Source organism: Dasypus novemcinctus, chromosome 25 (assembly GCF_030445035.2).
Source record: "Dasypus novemcinctus isolate mDasNov1 chromosome 25, mDasNov1.1.hap2, whole genome shotgun sequence".
NCBI lineage: Eukaryota > Metazoa > Chordata > Mammalia > Cingulata > Dasypodidae > Dasypus > Dasypus novemcinctus.
In genome coordinates, this window is record NC_080697.1 from 10,745,349 (window position 1) to 10,761,776 (window position 16,428).

General features: G+C 65.2%; 1 protein-coding gene across 9 annotated transcripts in view; it reads right to left on the reverse strand.

Annotated features, from left to right (window-relative positions):
- The window catches only part of HS1BP3 (HCLS1 binding protein 3), a 45,369-nt gene extending 33,399 nt beyond the window's left edge, over positions 1 to 11,970 (reverse strand). For 8 of the 9 annotated variants that reach the window (XR_011647455.1, XR_011647453.1, XR_011647454.1 and 5 more), the window contains exons 1-4: positions 11,869 to 11,950; positions 8,592 to 8,757; positions 5,437 to 5,644; positions 3,102 to 3,312 (exon numbers count right to left, since the gene is read on the reverse strand). Coding sequence is in view for 1 of the 9 variants with exons in the window: in XM_058287669.2 (XP_058143652.1) it covers positions 3,102 to 3,312; positions 5,437 to 5,644; positions 8,592 to 8,757; positions 11,869 to 11,900 (617 nt within the window). In the remaining 8 variants the exon portion in view is untranslated. Of the gene's footprint in view, positions 1 to 3,101; positions 3,313 to 5,436; positions 5,645 to 8,591; positions 8,758 to 11,868 lie in introns of all 9 variants that reach the window. The other variant, XR_009183399.2, reaches the window with a different exon arrangement.
- Positions 11,971 to 16,428: the final 4,458 nt, after the last annotated feature.

The window sequence follows — 16,428 nt, forward strand, 5'->3', positions numbered from 1 at the left end:
TCCCCCCGCCCCCGCCCCCCAGGGCACGGGGAGCAGGACTGCAGGGCCCTGGGGGGCCAGACCGGACCAGCCCGCCTGGGTGTCCCGGGAGAGGCGGGGAGGGAGCCCACCTGCAGGCTCCGCTCTGCCTCCCCGGGGCTGTGCCTAAGCCAGTCGTCAGGGCGCTCATCTGCGAAGGGGGAGCCCTGGTCCCTGCCCACCCCCCCACCCCCCCCACCCCCCCACCCCCACCGCTGAGACGCGTCCCTCAGAGCAGGTGCCCAGCCCGAGCGGGCGCTGGCCAGCGGCACGGAGGTGGACGAGGCGCTCGGCTTCTCCAGGCCTTGGCCTCCTCACGAGCCGCAAGGCCAAGGCCAACGCCAGCCCTGGAGCAGGTGCCCACACTGCACCCTTCACCGACGGGAAAGCGGTTTGGTGGATCAGGACGCTTACAAGAAAATGGAATATTATAGAACAGAAAATAGCAAAGGCAACACACTTGGCAAGAGTTAGTAACTTCCTGAAACTGTTGTTTCGGTTTACACACGTGTGCACACGTGTACCGCTTCATGAGATAATCTTTACCATGGGTCATAATAAAGTTTCAGGAACACTGTTTTAAAAGATAAAACGAGGCAAGCAGTTGTGGCTCAACTGATAGAGCGTCCGTCTACGACATGGGAGGTCCAGGGTTCAAACCCTGGGGCCTCCTTGACCCGTGTGGAGCTGGCCCATGTGCAGTGCTGATGCACGCAAGGAGTGCCCTGCCACGCAGGGGTGTCCCCCGCGTAGAGGAGCCCCACGCGCAAGGAGTGCGCCCCACAAGGAGAGCTGCCCAGTGCGAGAAAAGCACAGCACGCCCAGGGATGGTGCCGCACACACGGAGAGCTGAAGCAGCAAGATGATGCAATGGAAAAAGCAACACAGTTTCCCGGTGCTGCATGACAAGAATGCCAGCGGACACAGAAGAACACACAGCAAATGAACACAGAGAGCAGACAATGGTGGGGGAGGGGGGAGAAAAATAAATAAAAATAAATCTTTTTAAAAAAAGATAAAACAAGTTTATGCAGACAGGAACTCTTTTCCCAGCATGTAACGAGCTCTCAAAACGACACTGGCTGCTGTGACGTGATGGGGGTGGCAGCACTGCCAGACAGATTAGTCTTTATGATTACATTGGTCAGACAAGAAGTGCGGGCAGGGGAGGGTCTCAAACCTTGTGGTCCCTCTGCAGGCGCTGAGGCACCTCGTGTGGGATTCAGGACTGAGACCCCTGGAAGGCAGGGAAGGGGCGCGCAAGGGGCCGGGAGCCACAGGGTCCCTGCCCGGCTGCCACCACTGACAATCCGCTGCTGGCCTTAGTAGGAAATTCAAGGCAGCACTTGCCAACCCGAAGAGCATTTTCCTACCCAAAAAAGGAGCCACTTTGCAGAGCGAGTCCTTCAGCCAGAGGCTGGCATGGGCCATCGAAGGCCATCTCCATTTGGCACTCTGGACGGGGTGAGCCCAGCAAGCCTTATCCTTGCCCAGGGAAGCCCCGATGGACCTGCGGGGTGCACACGGCGGTATGGGGGGCTCTGCGGTCCTGCCCAGCCCCTCTGGGGGTGGCCTGTGTCCCGACGTGGCCCCGTGTGGGGCTGCTGACCCCTCCCAGGGCGAGGTCTGAGCCAAGGACGGCTGGGGAAGGGGCTGAAACCCAGCAGCGGCAGGCTGGTGCACTGACTTCCCAGTGGGGGCCCCGTTCTCAGCGGACCCCTCTGCAGATGGCATGCCCCGCCCCCACACCTGCGAGGAGCCCACCCTGAGCCCCTGCCTCTCCCACCCTCCACGGGAGAGGAAGCCCCCTGCCTCACCTGGGAGCAGAGCCGGTGCCTGTACTTGCCCCCTCATCCCCGCTGCTTCCCCTCTGGGGGGCCCAGGAGGCAGGCCTCCTCGCCAGCTGGCCTGACAGCCCCCCGCGGCCCACGCTGCCCGATGAGCAGAGCCCTCTCCAGGTCTGGGGCGGCTGGCTCTGCGTCGAGGTGGCGCTGGTGCCAGCCGCCCGTGGGGCACTGACTGGAGGCCTGGCACGCGACGACTCACGTAATCGTCACAGGAAGACCACCTCGAAGAGGGGGGTGCTGTTTCTTTAGAAGACCCCAGGCCTGGGGTGAGCCGCCAGGGACCCCTGCCCAGGAACGGCGCAACCGGAACTCGCGCCCGGGCCGTGTGCTTGCCCCGACCCAGCTGGGCTCCGGCCCCAGCGCCGTGGCTCACAGGCGGGCAGCCTCAGGCCAGGCCTCCGCAGGGCTCGCGCGCCTCTGATGCTAAACCCGGGAAATAGCCGCGCTTGCCAGGCAGGACGTGCCCGCTACCGGGGCCAGCTCAAAACACGTCCCGCTTTGTTTCAAGTTAGGGCCACAGAGGAAAAGCGGGGGCTCTGGGGGCTGAGTCGGCCCAGCGCCCCCCTCCTGGTAGGAGTCCGGCACAAACAGCTCAGCCTGTGCCCAGCGGAGGGGGCTGGGGAGCGGGACGTCAGCTTCCTCGTCTCCCCCGCGAGATGGGCACCCCGTGGCCCAGACCCCTGGCCCAGGAGGCCGTGGGGCAGGCAGGGGGGTCGGGAGCAGCTACCGGAGTGGCTGACGGCAGTCAGGGGGTGAGGAGGAGACGCGACGGGAAACGAGGAAGTGGGCGCCACCGGCACGACGGCGAGGGCCACGTGGGTCCACTACCGCCCAGGCCAGCGCCCGTGCACGAGCGTGCGAGCGCGTGCGAAGGGGACACAGCCCATCGTCACGGGGCGCCCAGGGCGCCTCCTACCCTCGCGTCACGTGGGTCCCTGCTGCACCACGACAACCTCGGGGAGACTCACCGCTGCCTTGGGGAGGCCAGCTCATGAGCCCTGCCCCATGTGGGGGGACACGAGGCCCAGGGGCTCAAGCCACTGGCCGGAGGCACACGGTTGCCAGCAATGAGCTGCGAGGACCCCCGCCTCCTGGTGCCCGCGTGGTCCCCCCAGATGCCAGGCCGAGGCCACGAGGCGCAGAGCCCTGGGGGCCGGTGACCCAGGGAGCCGGGGGATTGGCTTCCCCAGGGGGCCCGGAACAAGCCCCAAAGGCGCCGCGCCCAGGGGTGCCTACCGCAGGATGCCCAGCGGGTCCAGCGCCGCCTCCTCCTGCCCCGAGCACGTCCCCATGTCCTCGCGCTCCAGGCCCGGTGGGCCCGCCGCCGCCACGCGGTCCTGCTGCTCGAAGAAGTCGAGGGCCTCGGTGCTGGGCCCTGCCTGGCCGTCCGCGTCCAGGGCCGAGGCCGCTGCGCCGGGGGCGTGCAGGGCCCCGGGGGTTCTGGTGCCTGCGGAGCAGGAAGAGAAGGGTCTCAACGCACACCCCCCAGGGCGGGGGGTGCCTGGCAGCTCCCCGGGGCCCCGTCATGAGCCAGGAAGGGGCGACAGTGCGCGGGGGCAGCCTGGGGGTCCCTCGCGCCTGCTGCAGCGCCCGGGGGTCGCGGAGCAGTCCCGAGTGGACGGTCTGGGGGGGCAGCAAGACGGCCATCCGCTGGGTTAACGGCACGCAGGCCGCGCAGCGCAGAGGGTGGGTCCAACGGACCCAAAGCCCCCAGGAGGTTCACAGGGCTCGGACACGACGCGGAGCTGGGCCAATCCGCTCGCAGTGGAGACCTGCTTGGAGGGTCTTGGGCCTATGGGTGCCAGGTGTGTGCAGAGGAAGCACGTGGAAGATTCCAGAAGTAACCGTGACTGCTGTGCCACAAACCAGCTCAGCACGGTGCCTCTCACAGCACAGCCAAAGCGGGGCGTCCACGATGAGGGACGGAGACAGGCTGAGCCAGCATGCCAAAAAGTTGCAGCAGTGCGGCCTCGGCACAACTGCCAAACGCACGACGCTGCGTTTGGGAAGCGCCCGGCGGTGGCAGGCTGGGGACCCAGGGTTGGCCTTTCCTGCGGGGACCGTGAGAGGCGCGCGCTGGGCGCCTGCCTGTCCGTGTCCAAGGCGTTCCTGAGTGATCTACGCTCGACAGCGCTCACTGCCCGGTGAATCGCCGCGAGGGCCGAGCACTGCGCAGAGTGCTGGCACTGCCGGCGCCCTGAGCCTTCCAGCTCCCCGCCTACCACCAACAGGCACCTCCCAGGCACGGGGTCCCTTCAACAGCACCGACACCCACTGAGAGCGCCCAGCGTCCCCCAAGACAGACAGGCGCAGGGAGGCCAAGGCCGGGGAGCTGGTGCCCCTCTCCCACCTGGGTGCAAGCCTCCCCCCAGCTGGGGACGGGCTGGAGCCCCCTAATCATAGGCGACGGCCCCCAGAGGAAAAAGGAGGGGCTGGGGAGGGGCCCAGAGACCCCCTGCAAAGCCTGGGCTCTGTGCCTGTATGCTGCCCCAGACTGCAGCAATTTGATGTAATAGATGAATTCCCAAAAGAAATATTGGGCTATGCTTGTAATCTCATCTGTACCTGGCATGGTTGAGTTATGATTAGGGCGCTGTGTGTCCCCACTCCTTGGTGGGTGGGGACTCACAGATAAAAGGCATGGCCAAGGACAGGGTTGGGGGTTCTTAAGGCTGGAGTTTTGATGTTGGAGTTTGATGCTGAAGCCTTAAGCTGGAGCCCCAGGAAGTAAGCTCACAGAGGAAAGAGAAGCCAGCCCCAGGAAGAGAGGATCCCTGAACCTAGAGAGAAGCAAGACCCTGGAAGGGAGGAACCCAGGAAGCCTGAACCCTCGCAGACGTCGGCAGGCATCTTGCTCCAAAAAGACTTTGGTAAGGGAAGTAACGTATGCTTTTGGCCTGGTATCTGTAAGTTCCTCCCCCAAATAAATACCCTTTAGAAAAACCAACCGATTTCTGGTATTTTGATCAGCACCTCTTTGGCTGACTCATACACAGGCCTTCTGTGAGTTCATGGGTTTTGCTTTTATTCTCTACCCCTCACTTTGTAATAATTCATTAACTATTAACTTTCTTTCGAAAAACTGTCCCCCCATTCTGTGGAAGTAACAGATGCACGTGGTTGAGTAAGGGTCCATGGGGTGACCGGGTGACCCAGAGAGGAGAAAGCGGAGCGAGGCTCCAGGATCCTGGGCAGGACCCTCCCCACCGAGGGCACAGGCGCACTTGGTCCTCCCCGGGAGCACCAGCGCCAGGCGGGGACCCTGCCCCAGGGTGCGGGCGCCGGCTGGGGTCCCAGTTCAGCCGTCACCTAGAAGCTCTCACGAGCAGCAGGCCCCGGGCCTGGCGGTGGAACAAGAGGCACGTGCAGGTGAGGAGAGCGCTGGGCAGTGCGGCGGGAGGCCGGGGTGGGCATCCGAGTGTGCCAAGCACGCAGGGGCCAGGCGCGCAAGAATTGGGCCGGTCTCCCTGCCCACCACCCCTGGCCCGGGACACCCGTCTCCATGGACTGCCAGGGTGGCAGGCTGGGGCTTGGGGGGGGCAGCGGGCAGGGATGGGCCAGGGCTGGGTACCCAGGAACTCCAGCAGCTCCGGGCTGCCGGCCAGCTCGGCATCCCTGGAGACGCAGCGCAGGATCTCGTCGAAGGCGGCCGTGCGCTCCCGGATGTCCGACTCCCCCACAAACAGGACCTTCCTGGGCAGCGGGGGCAGGCTGGCCGCGGGGTGGCGGCTGCTCAGCTTCTGGTAAAGCGCCTCCAGCTCGCTGTACTTTTTGGAGACCTGCAAGGAGAGGGCGGGGGGCCCCTGAGTGAGGCCAGGGGCCCCGAGAGGACCCGCCAGCTGGGGAGGGTGGGCCCCGCCTCCTGCACATGGACTCACCAAGCCCCCGAGTCAGGGGTGGCCTCGGCGGCCCCAAGGAAAGACGCCGAGAGAAGGGGGAATGCCAGCGCGCGGGGCCCAATGGAGACACCGCCCTCCCAGCAAGCACACACCAGCAGTTGCGTCTCCTGCGGGCAGCCTGTGGTCCCCTTCCTGCCGCAGCAGGTGTCGCCTCTCACAGGACCTCTGGATGCCCCCCCCCCCCCCCCCCCCGAACAAGGGGCGGCCCGGGTGGGGCCAGTCCCTGCCAGGCAGTTTCGGGGCCGGCCCAGACTGGTTTCCCCTCCCCACCCCACACACGGGACCCCAGGGGAGCAGGTGGGGGGCCCCTGCAGCCGTCAGAAGGTGGCCCCGGGCACCGGGTCCCCGAGCCCAGCAGAGCCCAAGGCCGGCCCCAGCCCTGAGCGCCTGCGGCAGCGCTCAGCAAGTCCTCGCGGGGAGATGGTGAGGGACCCCCCAGCGCGCCCCGGCTCCCAGAGGCTGGTGGGGCCGCGCCGAGAGCCAGCAGTCACCTGTAGGGGGCGGAGCGCGGCCGGGGTCCCGGGCTTGCCGCCTCCCCCTCGGGCTCCCGACCCCTCTGGGACCCTGGGTGCTCACACGCGCACTCCCAGCCCGGGCTGCGCCTCGCACCCCGCGTGTGCCAGCTCGGGGGGCCCGTGAGGGTGCTGGGTGCGGGAGGGCAGGCTGGAGAGGAGGGGGCTTCGCAGCCCCCCGCGTGCGGAGTGGTCTGGGAGGGGCTCCGGCGCGGCCTGGGAACTGGCCCCAGAGTGACGGGTCACGCGGGCTCCCGTGGGCTGTCCCGGGGGAGGGGGGCGCCCCAGCCAGGCAGAGCCCGCGGTGGAGGCCGAGCGCCCCCTGCCGGCCAGACTGCGCCGGTGGGCGCGGGGACGTCGCCAGGTGGCTGCGGGTGCCAGCCCGGCAGGGGTTCAGGGGCCGACTTCGCGGTGTGCCTCCTGCGGGCTGGGGGCGGTACCCCGACCCGCATCCCTGCCCGAGCGCCGTGCGCCGCCGGCAGCACGTGCGCGGAGGCCGCTCTCCCCAGGCCGAGCACCTGGGCGCGGGTGCGTCTTTCCAACGAGCGGGCCGCGGCACGCTCACTGCCTTCCTCGGCTGAAACGTGACACTTGAGCGGGATTTCGTGCTTAGGGCACGTCGCGGGGCGCTCCGCCCCGGATCCCATGGGGAACACAGGCCGGTCTTCCTCTGCCCTGGTGGAACCTCAGAACGTTCGAGAAGCACCTGCACGCACCCCAGCGGGGCCCGGAGGCTCACTGGTTAGGAGACGGTGGCCCGGGATGACGCCTGGTGCTGCTCAAGCCGTCCCCTTCCGCGGCCTCCCATGTGACGCCGCCCCCTGATTGTGACCAGGTGTGCGCCCAAGCACCTGGGAGGCCTGCCTGTCCCACCAGGGACGCCCATCTCTCGCCTCCCCGCTCGGCCCCCTTCCCTAACGAGGGAGGGCTGAGCTCCATCCCAGGTCAAGCCAGTCCCCGGAAGCTGCAGACCCCCTGGAGGGCGCGGCCATGACACACAGAGCCCCCACCTCATGGCACACCTGGGTGCTCAGTGTGTGGCAGCGCGAGGAGGGAGCCAGTGCGGAAGCACCTCTCCTCGTTGGACCCCACCTGTGCTGCTGCCGCGCTGCCCTGACAGGCGGAATTGGGCCATGCTTTTCCTCTGGAATTTGGCAGCAATGAGAGCGCTAAAGTTCACTCTTTCCCTTTTTGCCTTGGCTGCCAGGAGACTTGGAACCAACCTAGGTGCAGACCTGCGGCCAGGAGCTGGCACAGCCATTACGCCCCTCTTGGTCATGTGATGCCTGCTCATTTGACCTTTATCCTCGTGATCCCAGGGCTGCCCTTCTAAATCACAAGGTCCAGCCCCCTTTTACAAGAGCCCAAAGGGGCAAATAAACCACACCTCAGTGAGTCTGCTTTCCTGAAACACCCTCAGCTTCTGGGGCTCCCGGCGCCCAGTTCTTTCTTCTGCCTCTTCCTTGACAGGTCCCTGAGCCGCTGGGAGGCCCTGACCTTCCTCCTCGGGCTCTCCCTCTGCCCTCACATCCATTCTCTGAACAACTCACACACACAGACGTTCACGCTGGCCTCAGCACTGCCGCACCCACGCCTGCGCCACGGCTCGGCCCCTCTCCCGTGCAGCCTCGTGGACCTGTCCCCACCCGTCCCCTGGGCAGACGCTGTGCGAAAGCTGGGCGGAGAGCGCCTCCTGTTTCCAAATCTCCCCCTCCTTCCACTCCGACAGCCCTGGCCTGCGTCACACCGCACCCTGGGGACCCCTGCTCTGGGCTCTCCGCCTCCAGCCTCTCTCCTTCCCACCCGGCTCGGCTCTGCCTCCAGCCGGCCTGCGAGGGGCAGACATGCCCACGTCACTGCCCTGCACGGAGCGCAGCCAGGCAGGCCCCCGCGCGGCCCGCCGCCCGCCGCCCGCCTCGTGGCCGCTGTGCCCTCCTCCCGGGATGTCCTTCTCTGCGCCTGCCCACCTGCTCCTCGGAGCTGAGCTTGGCCTGCACCTCTTCCGAGGGGCTTCCGGAAGCGCACTCGCAGGGTGGGCGAGGTGCCCCCGCTGGTGCTCCCTCAGACCCCCGGAGCTCCCGTCACCGTCTGTCCCTGCCTTTGTACGAGGCCACCTCCCCACCGGTGACCCCCGCTGCCTCTCGGGTCCTGGCCTCTGGCGCAGTCCGGCACCCACAGGCCCCTTGGTGGGTGCGCAGCTCCTCTCGGGTTCCACTTGCACCCTGGCAGGCAGGGGTGCCTGGGTGGGCCCCCGGAGAGGCCCCAACCGCCAGGTCTCGGCAGGAGCGACCCGGCCCGAGCTCCCTGCCGCTTACCAAGAACTGGACAACGTCGTCGGGCCGGTGCTTGGCCGACTTGAAGGCCGCCAGCCGCGTCACCACCAAGATCTGGTACTCCACGTGGCCGGCCATCAGCCGGCCCCGCACCTCCTGGTGCTGCGGCACCGTCAGGTCGAGGCCCGTGTGCGCGTTCTGGACTCGCCTGCGGGGAGGAAGAGGAGGAAGAGGAAGCCGCGGGCGCCCGAGCCCGCCAGTTCCGGCAGGACACGCGGGCGGGCCTGGGTGCCAGCTGGTCCTCGGGTCCGCAGGGATCCTCCCGGGTGGCTGCTGCAGGCCACGCCCTTCCAGCCTCCTCCCCCAGCCCCTGCCAGGCCCCAGGCCTGGCTCCCACCTTTGGGTTTTGGGGAGACAAAGGAAAGCGGGGGAGGACAGAGAAGGGCGAAGCTGGGGGGTCTTCCACCGAATCAGCGCGTCGGCTCTGCGGAATTGGCGGGGCGGCCCCGCGGCTTCTGTTCGAGGAAGGGGGGCTCCGTAGAGGCGCTGCGCAGGCGACGGGGGACGAAGCCCCGCTCTGGGCCTGCGCCCCGCAGGGGAATGCGATGGGGGCAAGCAGGTCCTGCCTTAGAGCCACACCCAACCCTCCAGCTGGCGGCACCGGGTCCAGCAACGCCCCCGCCTCCCCCCAGACCAGCGCTTCTCAGAGGGTGGTTCCTGCAGGGCTGGCTGGTAAGACAGGGAATCGATAGATGGATCTGGAACCTGGCAAGAAGTCCACGTGGACATCAGCAACCCCAAGATGACTGCTCCCCCCCAAGATTCTGCCACTCAGAAGACTTCTGGAAGCCAGGAGAAGCCCAGATATTGCCCAAAGACTTCATCATTGGGCCCTCCTGGGCGATTGATGGGAGAGAGAATCAATCAAAATAGTGAAGAGCTGGAATCCCTCTCCTGCCGTTAGCAAAGGGGCGGGATAATTACCAGCTCAAAAGGCCTGCGCTCTCTCCTCTGGCCCCAGACTCTGGCTGCCTTCTCCCCTGCTTGGCTCACCACGCAAGTCAACCTGGCATTTATAACCCAAACTGGGGAACTGTAGCCTGTAGGTCAGCCCTCCTTATCACTTTTCAGCCCCTTCCTCTCTACCTGGGACCCCTGATCTGTTATTCTCTCCCATTTCTACCTGAATAAATTACTGGCCTAACTCACCCGGCGTGCTCTTGAAATTCATTTCTGCAGCACAGCCAAGGACCGAGTCAAAATCCACTAGCGCCTGGGCCAGCACCAGTACCACCTGTGAACCTGCTAGAAAGGCGTACTCCATGGTGACTCCCGCCTGCCCCCAACCCTGCTCCTGTCATGGTCTCCCCGTCCCAGGAAGCTGCAGTGTCCACCTTTCAGGAGCCACGGCCAGGGGCCCGCGGGTAGGCCTGGCTGCCCTTTGCTTTCCCACAGCCCACGTAAGACAGTCAGCAGCTCCTGGAAGGCCACCACCATCTCCCTGGTCCACGCAGACGACGGCAGTACCTTCCCCAGTGGCCACCCACTCGTGTCCCCTCAGCTGCAGCCTCTGCTCGACAAGCTGCCCGAGGATCTTTGTAAAATACAAATTGATCATTTCACCCCCTTTTCACGGGCTTCCCATCGGGCCCAGAATGGAATCCAAAGGCGTAGCCTGGCCTGGCCTCCACGGTACGTCCCTGAGGCGCAGCCCACACCTGTCACTGCCTCGTCTGGCACGCCCCCTCCATTCACCCAACTCAGGCACAAGGCCTCCTCGCCGTCCCCACACGCAGGCATGCCTGCCCGCCTCAGGGCCTTTGCACCTGCTGTCCTCGCTGCCGGCACTCTTTCCCTGGGAACGAGTCAGGCACCTGTCCAAATGCCTCGCTATCAGGCTCTCCTTGGCCACACTGTACAGGGTGGCCGCACACACCTGTCCCCTACCTTCTACTTCCTTCTTAGCATCCATCTCCCCTGTCGTTCTGTTTTCACCTGTTGTCCATCTGCCCCCTCCACACTCCACGAGAAGGAACTGGCTCTGTTCACTGACTTAGCCAAGAACCGGCCCAGCAAAGAGCGCAGGACACGCCCGCCGGAGGAGCGAATGCCTGCAGGACGCGACGACGCGTGGCAGGTGGTGGGGCTGTAAGGAGAAGCCGGGGCTGCCGGGGAAGGGCCTGCCTGCCCGCCGGGCGCGGGGCTAAGGTGCTGCGGAGTTGCAGGCCAGCTCCAGGGCCGCCAGCAAGGACGGGCACCTGCTCTCGTGGCCTTCGCCAGCGGCCCCCCCGAGAATGTTCACAAACCGTGTCCAGGCTGAACCGTCAGGGAAGTCCCCCCCAGCACTCAGCACCCAAGCACACTTCCACTGCCCCCCTGCGGCTGAGTGGTGTCTGCTGCTGGCACTGCCCTACTCAAACCTCCATTTGGCAGAAAAGGAAACTGAGGCGCAGGGAGTGGAAGTCACTTATGTGGCACCAGGGAAACCTCTTCTGCCAACCCAGACAGGGCCTGCAACCTCCCTACAGCATCCAGGTAATGCACAGGTGCTGACACCAACTGTGCATGAAGAAATAAGAGTTTTCCACCTGAGGTTACAGAGAAGTTCGGATGGCCGCTGGAAAAGGAACAGCTCTGTGCTGGGTGACATTCATATGGCATAAGTGAGCTGAGCGCTGGATTTTGGCTGGGGTATGTGAAGAGGCTTGAAGTGGGTCCTTTTACAGCCACTGAAGATGGGAAAAGGCACCAAGCCACGTCCACCCCAGCCTCTGCGGGATCGGTCTGGGGCGGGGTCCCCCAGGCCTGGGTCACCGGTGGGCCACCCGGCGACCTCCACTCAAACGCCTCCGCGCTTCTCCTGGGGGACCTCGTGGGGCACCGCCGCCCCTTCGCTCCCCCTCGTGGGGGCAGCTCCACGCGCCCTGCGCCACGCGGCCCCGTTCGCCCGCTCCAGGAGTCTGGGTCCCGGGGCCCGGCGTCGCGTCCCCATGGACACGGGAACTCCCACGGGCTGCGGGCTCTGCTGCCCGCTCCAGGGGGGATCTGGAGGCCACCGGACCCCGGGCCCAGCCCCGGGCCTGGCGCGCAGAGCGCCTTCGAGGGGTGACGCACCCCGAGCTGTGCTGGCCAAAGACGCGCACCCGGGCGGGCAGGGGGAGAAGAGGCCCCCAACCCCGCAGGGCGCGCCCGCGTCCTCGTCCGCGAAGCCGGGCTCCTCCCCCGCCCCCGCCGCGCAGAGGCGCCGCCCCGGGGCGCCCCGTCGGGCCGCGGTCGTCGCACCTGCGCCCCAGCCCGCCCCGGCGGGGGCCCGGCTCACCTGGAGGTGACGAGCACCGCCGGCGACTGCATGGCGACCGGGCGCGCGGTCACGGGACCCGGCGGCGCCCGCGTCACGGTGTCCCCGCCCCGCGCGCGCGGCGCGCCCCCTGGTGGCCCCGGGTCGGCTCGGCCGCGGGCAGCCGGGGACGTCGCGGCCCCGCCGGGCTCCCGGGGGGCGGCCGTGGGGCGCGCGGAAGCAAAGGGGCTTGTGGAGTCGGGGTGCAGCCTGCGCCTGCCGGCCTGCGTCGTTGGGGCCCCAGTGCACTCCTGCGAGCGGCCCGCTGCAGACGAGAGGTTTTCCTAGTGCCCCTGCGTTGGGGAAGCCAGCAGCCAGTGCCAGTGCCCCCCAAGGGGTGCTGCCGGCTTCTGCCTCAGAAGGGGTCCAAGAGGTAGGTAGGAGGGGTCCAAGAGGACACGCAGCCCAGCACGGGAGCTAAATGCACCCCCCTGCTGGAATGCAATCTGCAGGGGCAGCCCCCGAATCCGGAAGCCCTCGGAGGCATAGGGGCTTCCCCCCACTAGTGTGCTGGTGCAGACGCCTCCTGCGGGCCCCTCCCAGCTCCTCTACAGCTGGGGCGCAGGCCCCCCTTTTGGGGGCAGAGTCCTCAGCCCCCTCCCTCCCGACCCCTGACTCTGCCCTGCGGCTTCTCTCCCCCCGCCCGGGAAGTCCAGGCACATCTGCTGGATGCCTGTTCCCCAGGATCCAGCCCCTCTGCCCCACCCCGGAAGTCCCGTGACCCAGACTTTCCACTTTTGCCCAAGCTGAGCACAGGGCCCCCCACGTGGGCATTCGGTCGGTGTGGACATCTGCAGTGCCCGAATGTTCCACCAGGAGGAGCTCCTCTCTGCTGTGCTTCATTCATTCACTCAACAAATACCTACCAAGCTCAAACTCTGCTCTGGCCTGGAGAGAGGCTCTGGGGACACGGTAAAGGGGCAGCGGACCCCCACCCAGGCAGCCTTCTCTTGGAGAGCCCCTCTGGGTCCTGCCACCGGCTCATCCCTACACCTGCCAAGTGCTTCCAGACAGGGGAGCAGAGGGCGGTTCAGAGAGACCCTCCCCGGCCGTGGGGCTGGGCCTTCGGAGGGGACCCCAGGGCGCCTGGCCTGCCTTTGGGCACGGCCTCTGTGGCCAATGCCACGCGGTCAAGGGCGGCGTGGGAGGAATGGCAGGTAGCTCGGAGAGGCTCTCAGGGTGGGCTCCACCCTCCAGGGTAGGAGAAGCAGCGGGTCGGCCCAGGAACTGAAAAGCGGGGTCTGGAAACAGAGAAGAGGTCCAAGAGCCCCGCGGTCGTTCCGTAGCCCTCTCCGTGGTACTTGGCATTGTGACACCCAGGAACAAAGAAGCTGGAGCCTGCACGGCAGGGCGACATCGGCCACGCTTCCCAGGAGAGGGCTCACCGTCTCCCTTGCCATCATTATGACCTGCCTCAGAATCCAATTTTAGCAAAGAAGTGCTACGGTAAAAATTTTTGAAAAATGAATCGCTTTCCCCCATGTATCTTTGGAATAAAACACATACATTCGTTTGCCTTTACTGGGTCCTGTTTCTAATCTGTTTGTAGACAAAATAAGCAGTAGTGAAGGGGGGTGGCTGAATGGGCGCAGGTTTGGCTGGGTGCCCCGTCTGGCTGGTGGGTGGCCTCGGCTGGCGCCCACGTCACCTCCTGCAGGGCGGGGTTCTTGAGCGCGGGCGGGGTCCCCAGTCTCCCGTCGGGTGACGTGCCTCACTCCAGAGGCCCGGGTGCGGCATCACACCCCCGTGCCGTGCTGCGGGGAGCTGAGCGGGCCCAGCAGTGCTCCTCCAGGGAGCACCTCTGCGCTTAGACACTGGCGGGCCCGAGGAGGCTTGGGGACAAGCTCTGAGGCATGACCCGAGCAGGAGCAGAGGCCCTGGCGCCTTCCAAGGCCTAGAGACAAGGCGATGTTCACTGCGGGGGAGCCAGGGGGAGAGGGGAGGACAGGAGGAAGGGGCAAGCAGGCGCCGGGGCCCAGAGAGCCTTGTGCACCCAGCTAGGGCCCCGCCCTGGTCCCAGGAAGACGAGAAGCCCCGGAGGGTGTGGACAGAGGCGTGGTGTGGCCAGCTGCTCCGTGGACAGCGGTCTGGAGCGTGTGCTGGTGGAGGCGAGAAGGTGAGCTGAAGCACGGGACATCCAGGTGGGAGATGGTGCTGGTGGCGTTGGGGGGGAGAGGGGGCCCAGGTGCAGAGGAGGGGCCGGGGGGTGGGGAGAGGGCAGAGGAAACCCGCCCAGCTCAGTAAGCCGGCACGGGTGGGCGGGGACAGCTGGGGGCAGCCGCAGTTTGGCTCCGTGAGTGGTGGCCCGGTGGTCCCATGCCCTGGGGCGGGGCGAAGGGGAAGGAGCTCACTCGGGGGCGTTGATGAGTTCTGGGGGCCTCAGGAGGCAGTCTGGGCTGGAGCCCCCGACCTGGGTATAAAGGCAGCTGTTGGGGCCCAGAGGGGGTGAACCCCCCAGGAGCGTGGGGCGGGGGAAGGCAGCTGGGGATGATGCAGGGAAGCTCTTAGGTTCAAGGGCAAGTGGGGGCGGCAGACTTGGCCCAGTGGTTAGAGCGTCCATCTACCACATGGGAGGTCCGTGGTTCAAACCCCGGGCCTCCTTGACCTGTGTGGAGCTGGCCCATGCGCAGTACTGATGCGCGCAAGGAGTGCCCTGCCACGCAAGGGTGTCCCCCGCGTGGGGGAGCCCCACGCGCAAGGAGTGCATCCCGTAAGGAGAGCCCCCAGTGCAAAAGAAAGTGCAGCCTGCCTAGGAATGGCGCTGCCCACACGGAGAGCTGACACAAGACAACTCAACAAAAAAAAAACACAGATTCTCGTGCTGCTGACAACCAAAGAAGACGCAGCAAACAGACACAGAAACAGACAACCGGGGTTGGGGGGGAAGGGGAGAGAAATAAATAAATAAGTAAATCCTTTTTAAAAAAGGGCAAGTGGGGGAGGGGCGTGCAGAGAAGAGGACCCCCTGCTGGAGTGGGTGCCGTGCCCGACCCCCGGGCCTTGGAAGCCACGAGACCGGCTTCCCGCCTACGGGGCCCCAAGTGGCTCGGCCGGCGCACCTGGGAACACCTGACGCCTGCCAAGAACACTGCTGGGTGCTGAGGACAGGGTGAAGCCCTCCCCTGCAGCAGCCCCGCTCCCTGCCTCTGTGGGTCCCGTGTGCCCCGATGCGGCTCCAGCGGGTAATTGCATGCAATGCATGGAATGTGGAATCTAAATCTGATATTTTCTGCTTCCTGCCTGACTCGAGGAGCCCCTGCCATGGCTGAAGCCGCGGTAACGCAAACCACATTGCAGAGGGGCTCAGGCACCCCCTTCCCCGCCGCCCCGGGAGGCGCGCTCGGGGCCAGGCCTCGGGGAAGTCAACCGCTGGGCCTCGGGGCTCAGTCAAGGCGGCAGGGTCTGCCCTGGTGGGGAGTGCTCAGGGGAGCTGCTGATTGGACTCTGTCCTCTAAGGCGAGGCCGGACCGGGTGCCCCAGCAGGGCCACCCCTCGCTGTCCCTCAGCTCGTGGGCCCGTCACCTCGCCGGGCTGGGGGGCATGCCGACAGGGCCACCCCTCTCTGTCCCTCAGCTCGTGGGCCTGTCACCTCTCTGGGCTGGGGGCGTGACGGCAGGGCTCCCAGACCAGTCACGGACAGCTGGGGACTGTAATGCTGACGCAGCCCGGGGGGCCAAGCAGGGGGCACATGGCGGGGGGCACAAGACGGACTCTGTCCCCCCGGGGCAGACCAGGATGTTCCAGGAGATGGGGGACCCTGCCCTGGGAGCTGCAAAAGTGGCTGTCACCCTGGGAGCCTCGGTCTTCGCATTGGTGGAACGGGCAGGGCGGAAACCTCTAATCCATAGCATGGCTGTGAATGAAATGAAATAAAGTGTCACTTAAACGAGAAGCAAGGCCGACCAGCTACCCAAAGGCCTTTCACAGCCCCCTCCCGCCCTGCCTTTCCTGCCATAGAGGCTGGCAGGGCGAAACTCTCACGCTGCAACGAGCGGGGCCAGGCCACCTGAATCTGGGCCAATGAGGTACATATATATATACAGCGTTACATGTGATACACTGATGCTATCCGGTAATAATTTTACCCTACTTATCTTTATAAGTTTGTGTATTGTATTTATAATCCTTAATTTTATATTTTTATATTTCACATTACTTTATGCATTATATATTTTAATTTTATATTATCTTTTCTAACTATAAATTAATACTTATTAACATATAAAAATGTAAATTATATTATATGTCCCATGTGTGTATATATATGTGATATATATTGATATTTTATATATGTGTGTATACACACACACACATTGAATTCCCTGCCTGCTGCCTGGACAGGAGAGGATGTTGCTGGAAAAGCAGCAGCCACCTTGTGCCCATGAGTTTGTGGCCTCCGCATTAAGGATGGAAGAGCCTGGGGGCCCGATAGCACGTGAACTTCGATGCCTGCCTTGGACTCTTTCTCCAGACTTCTCCACGCATGAGGGCTTAAGTCAGTAAATGGGGTTCTCTGCAATGGATTCCGTGTTGCCACAGTTG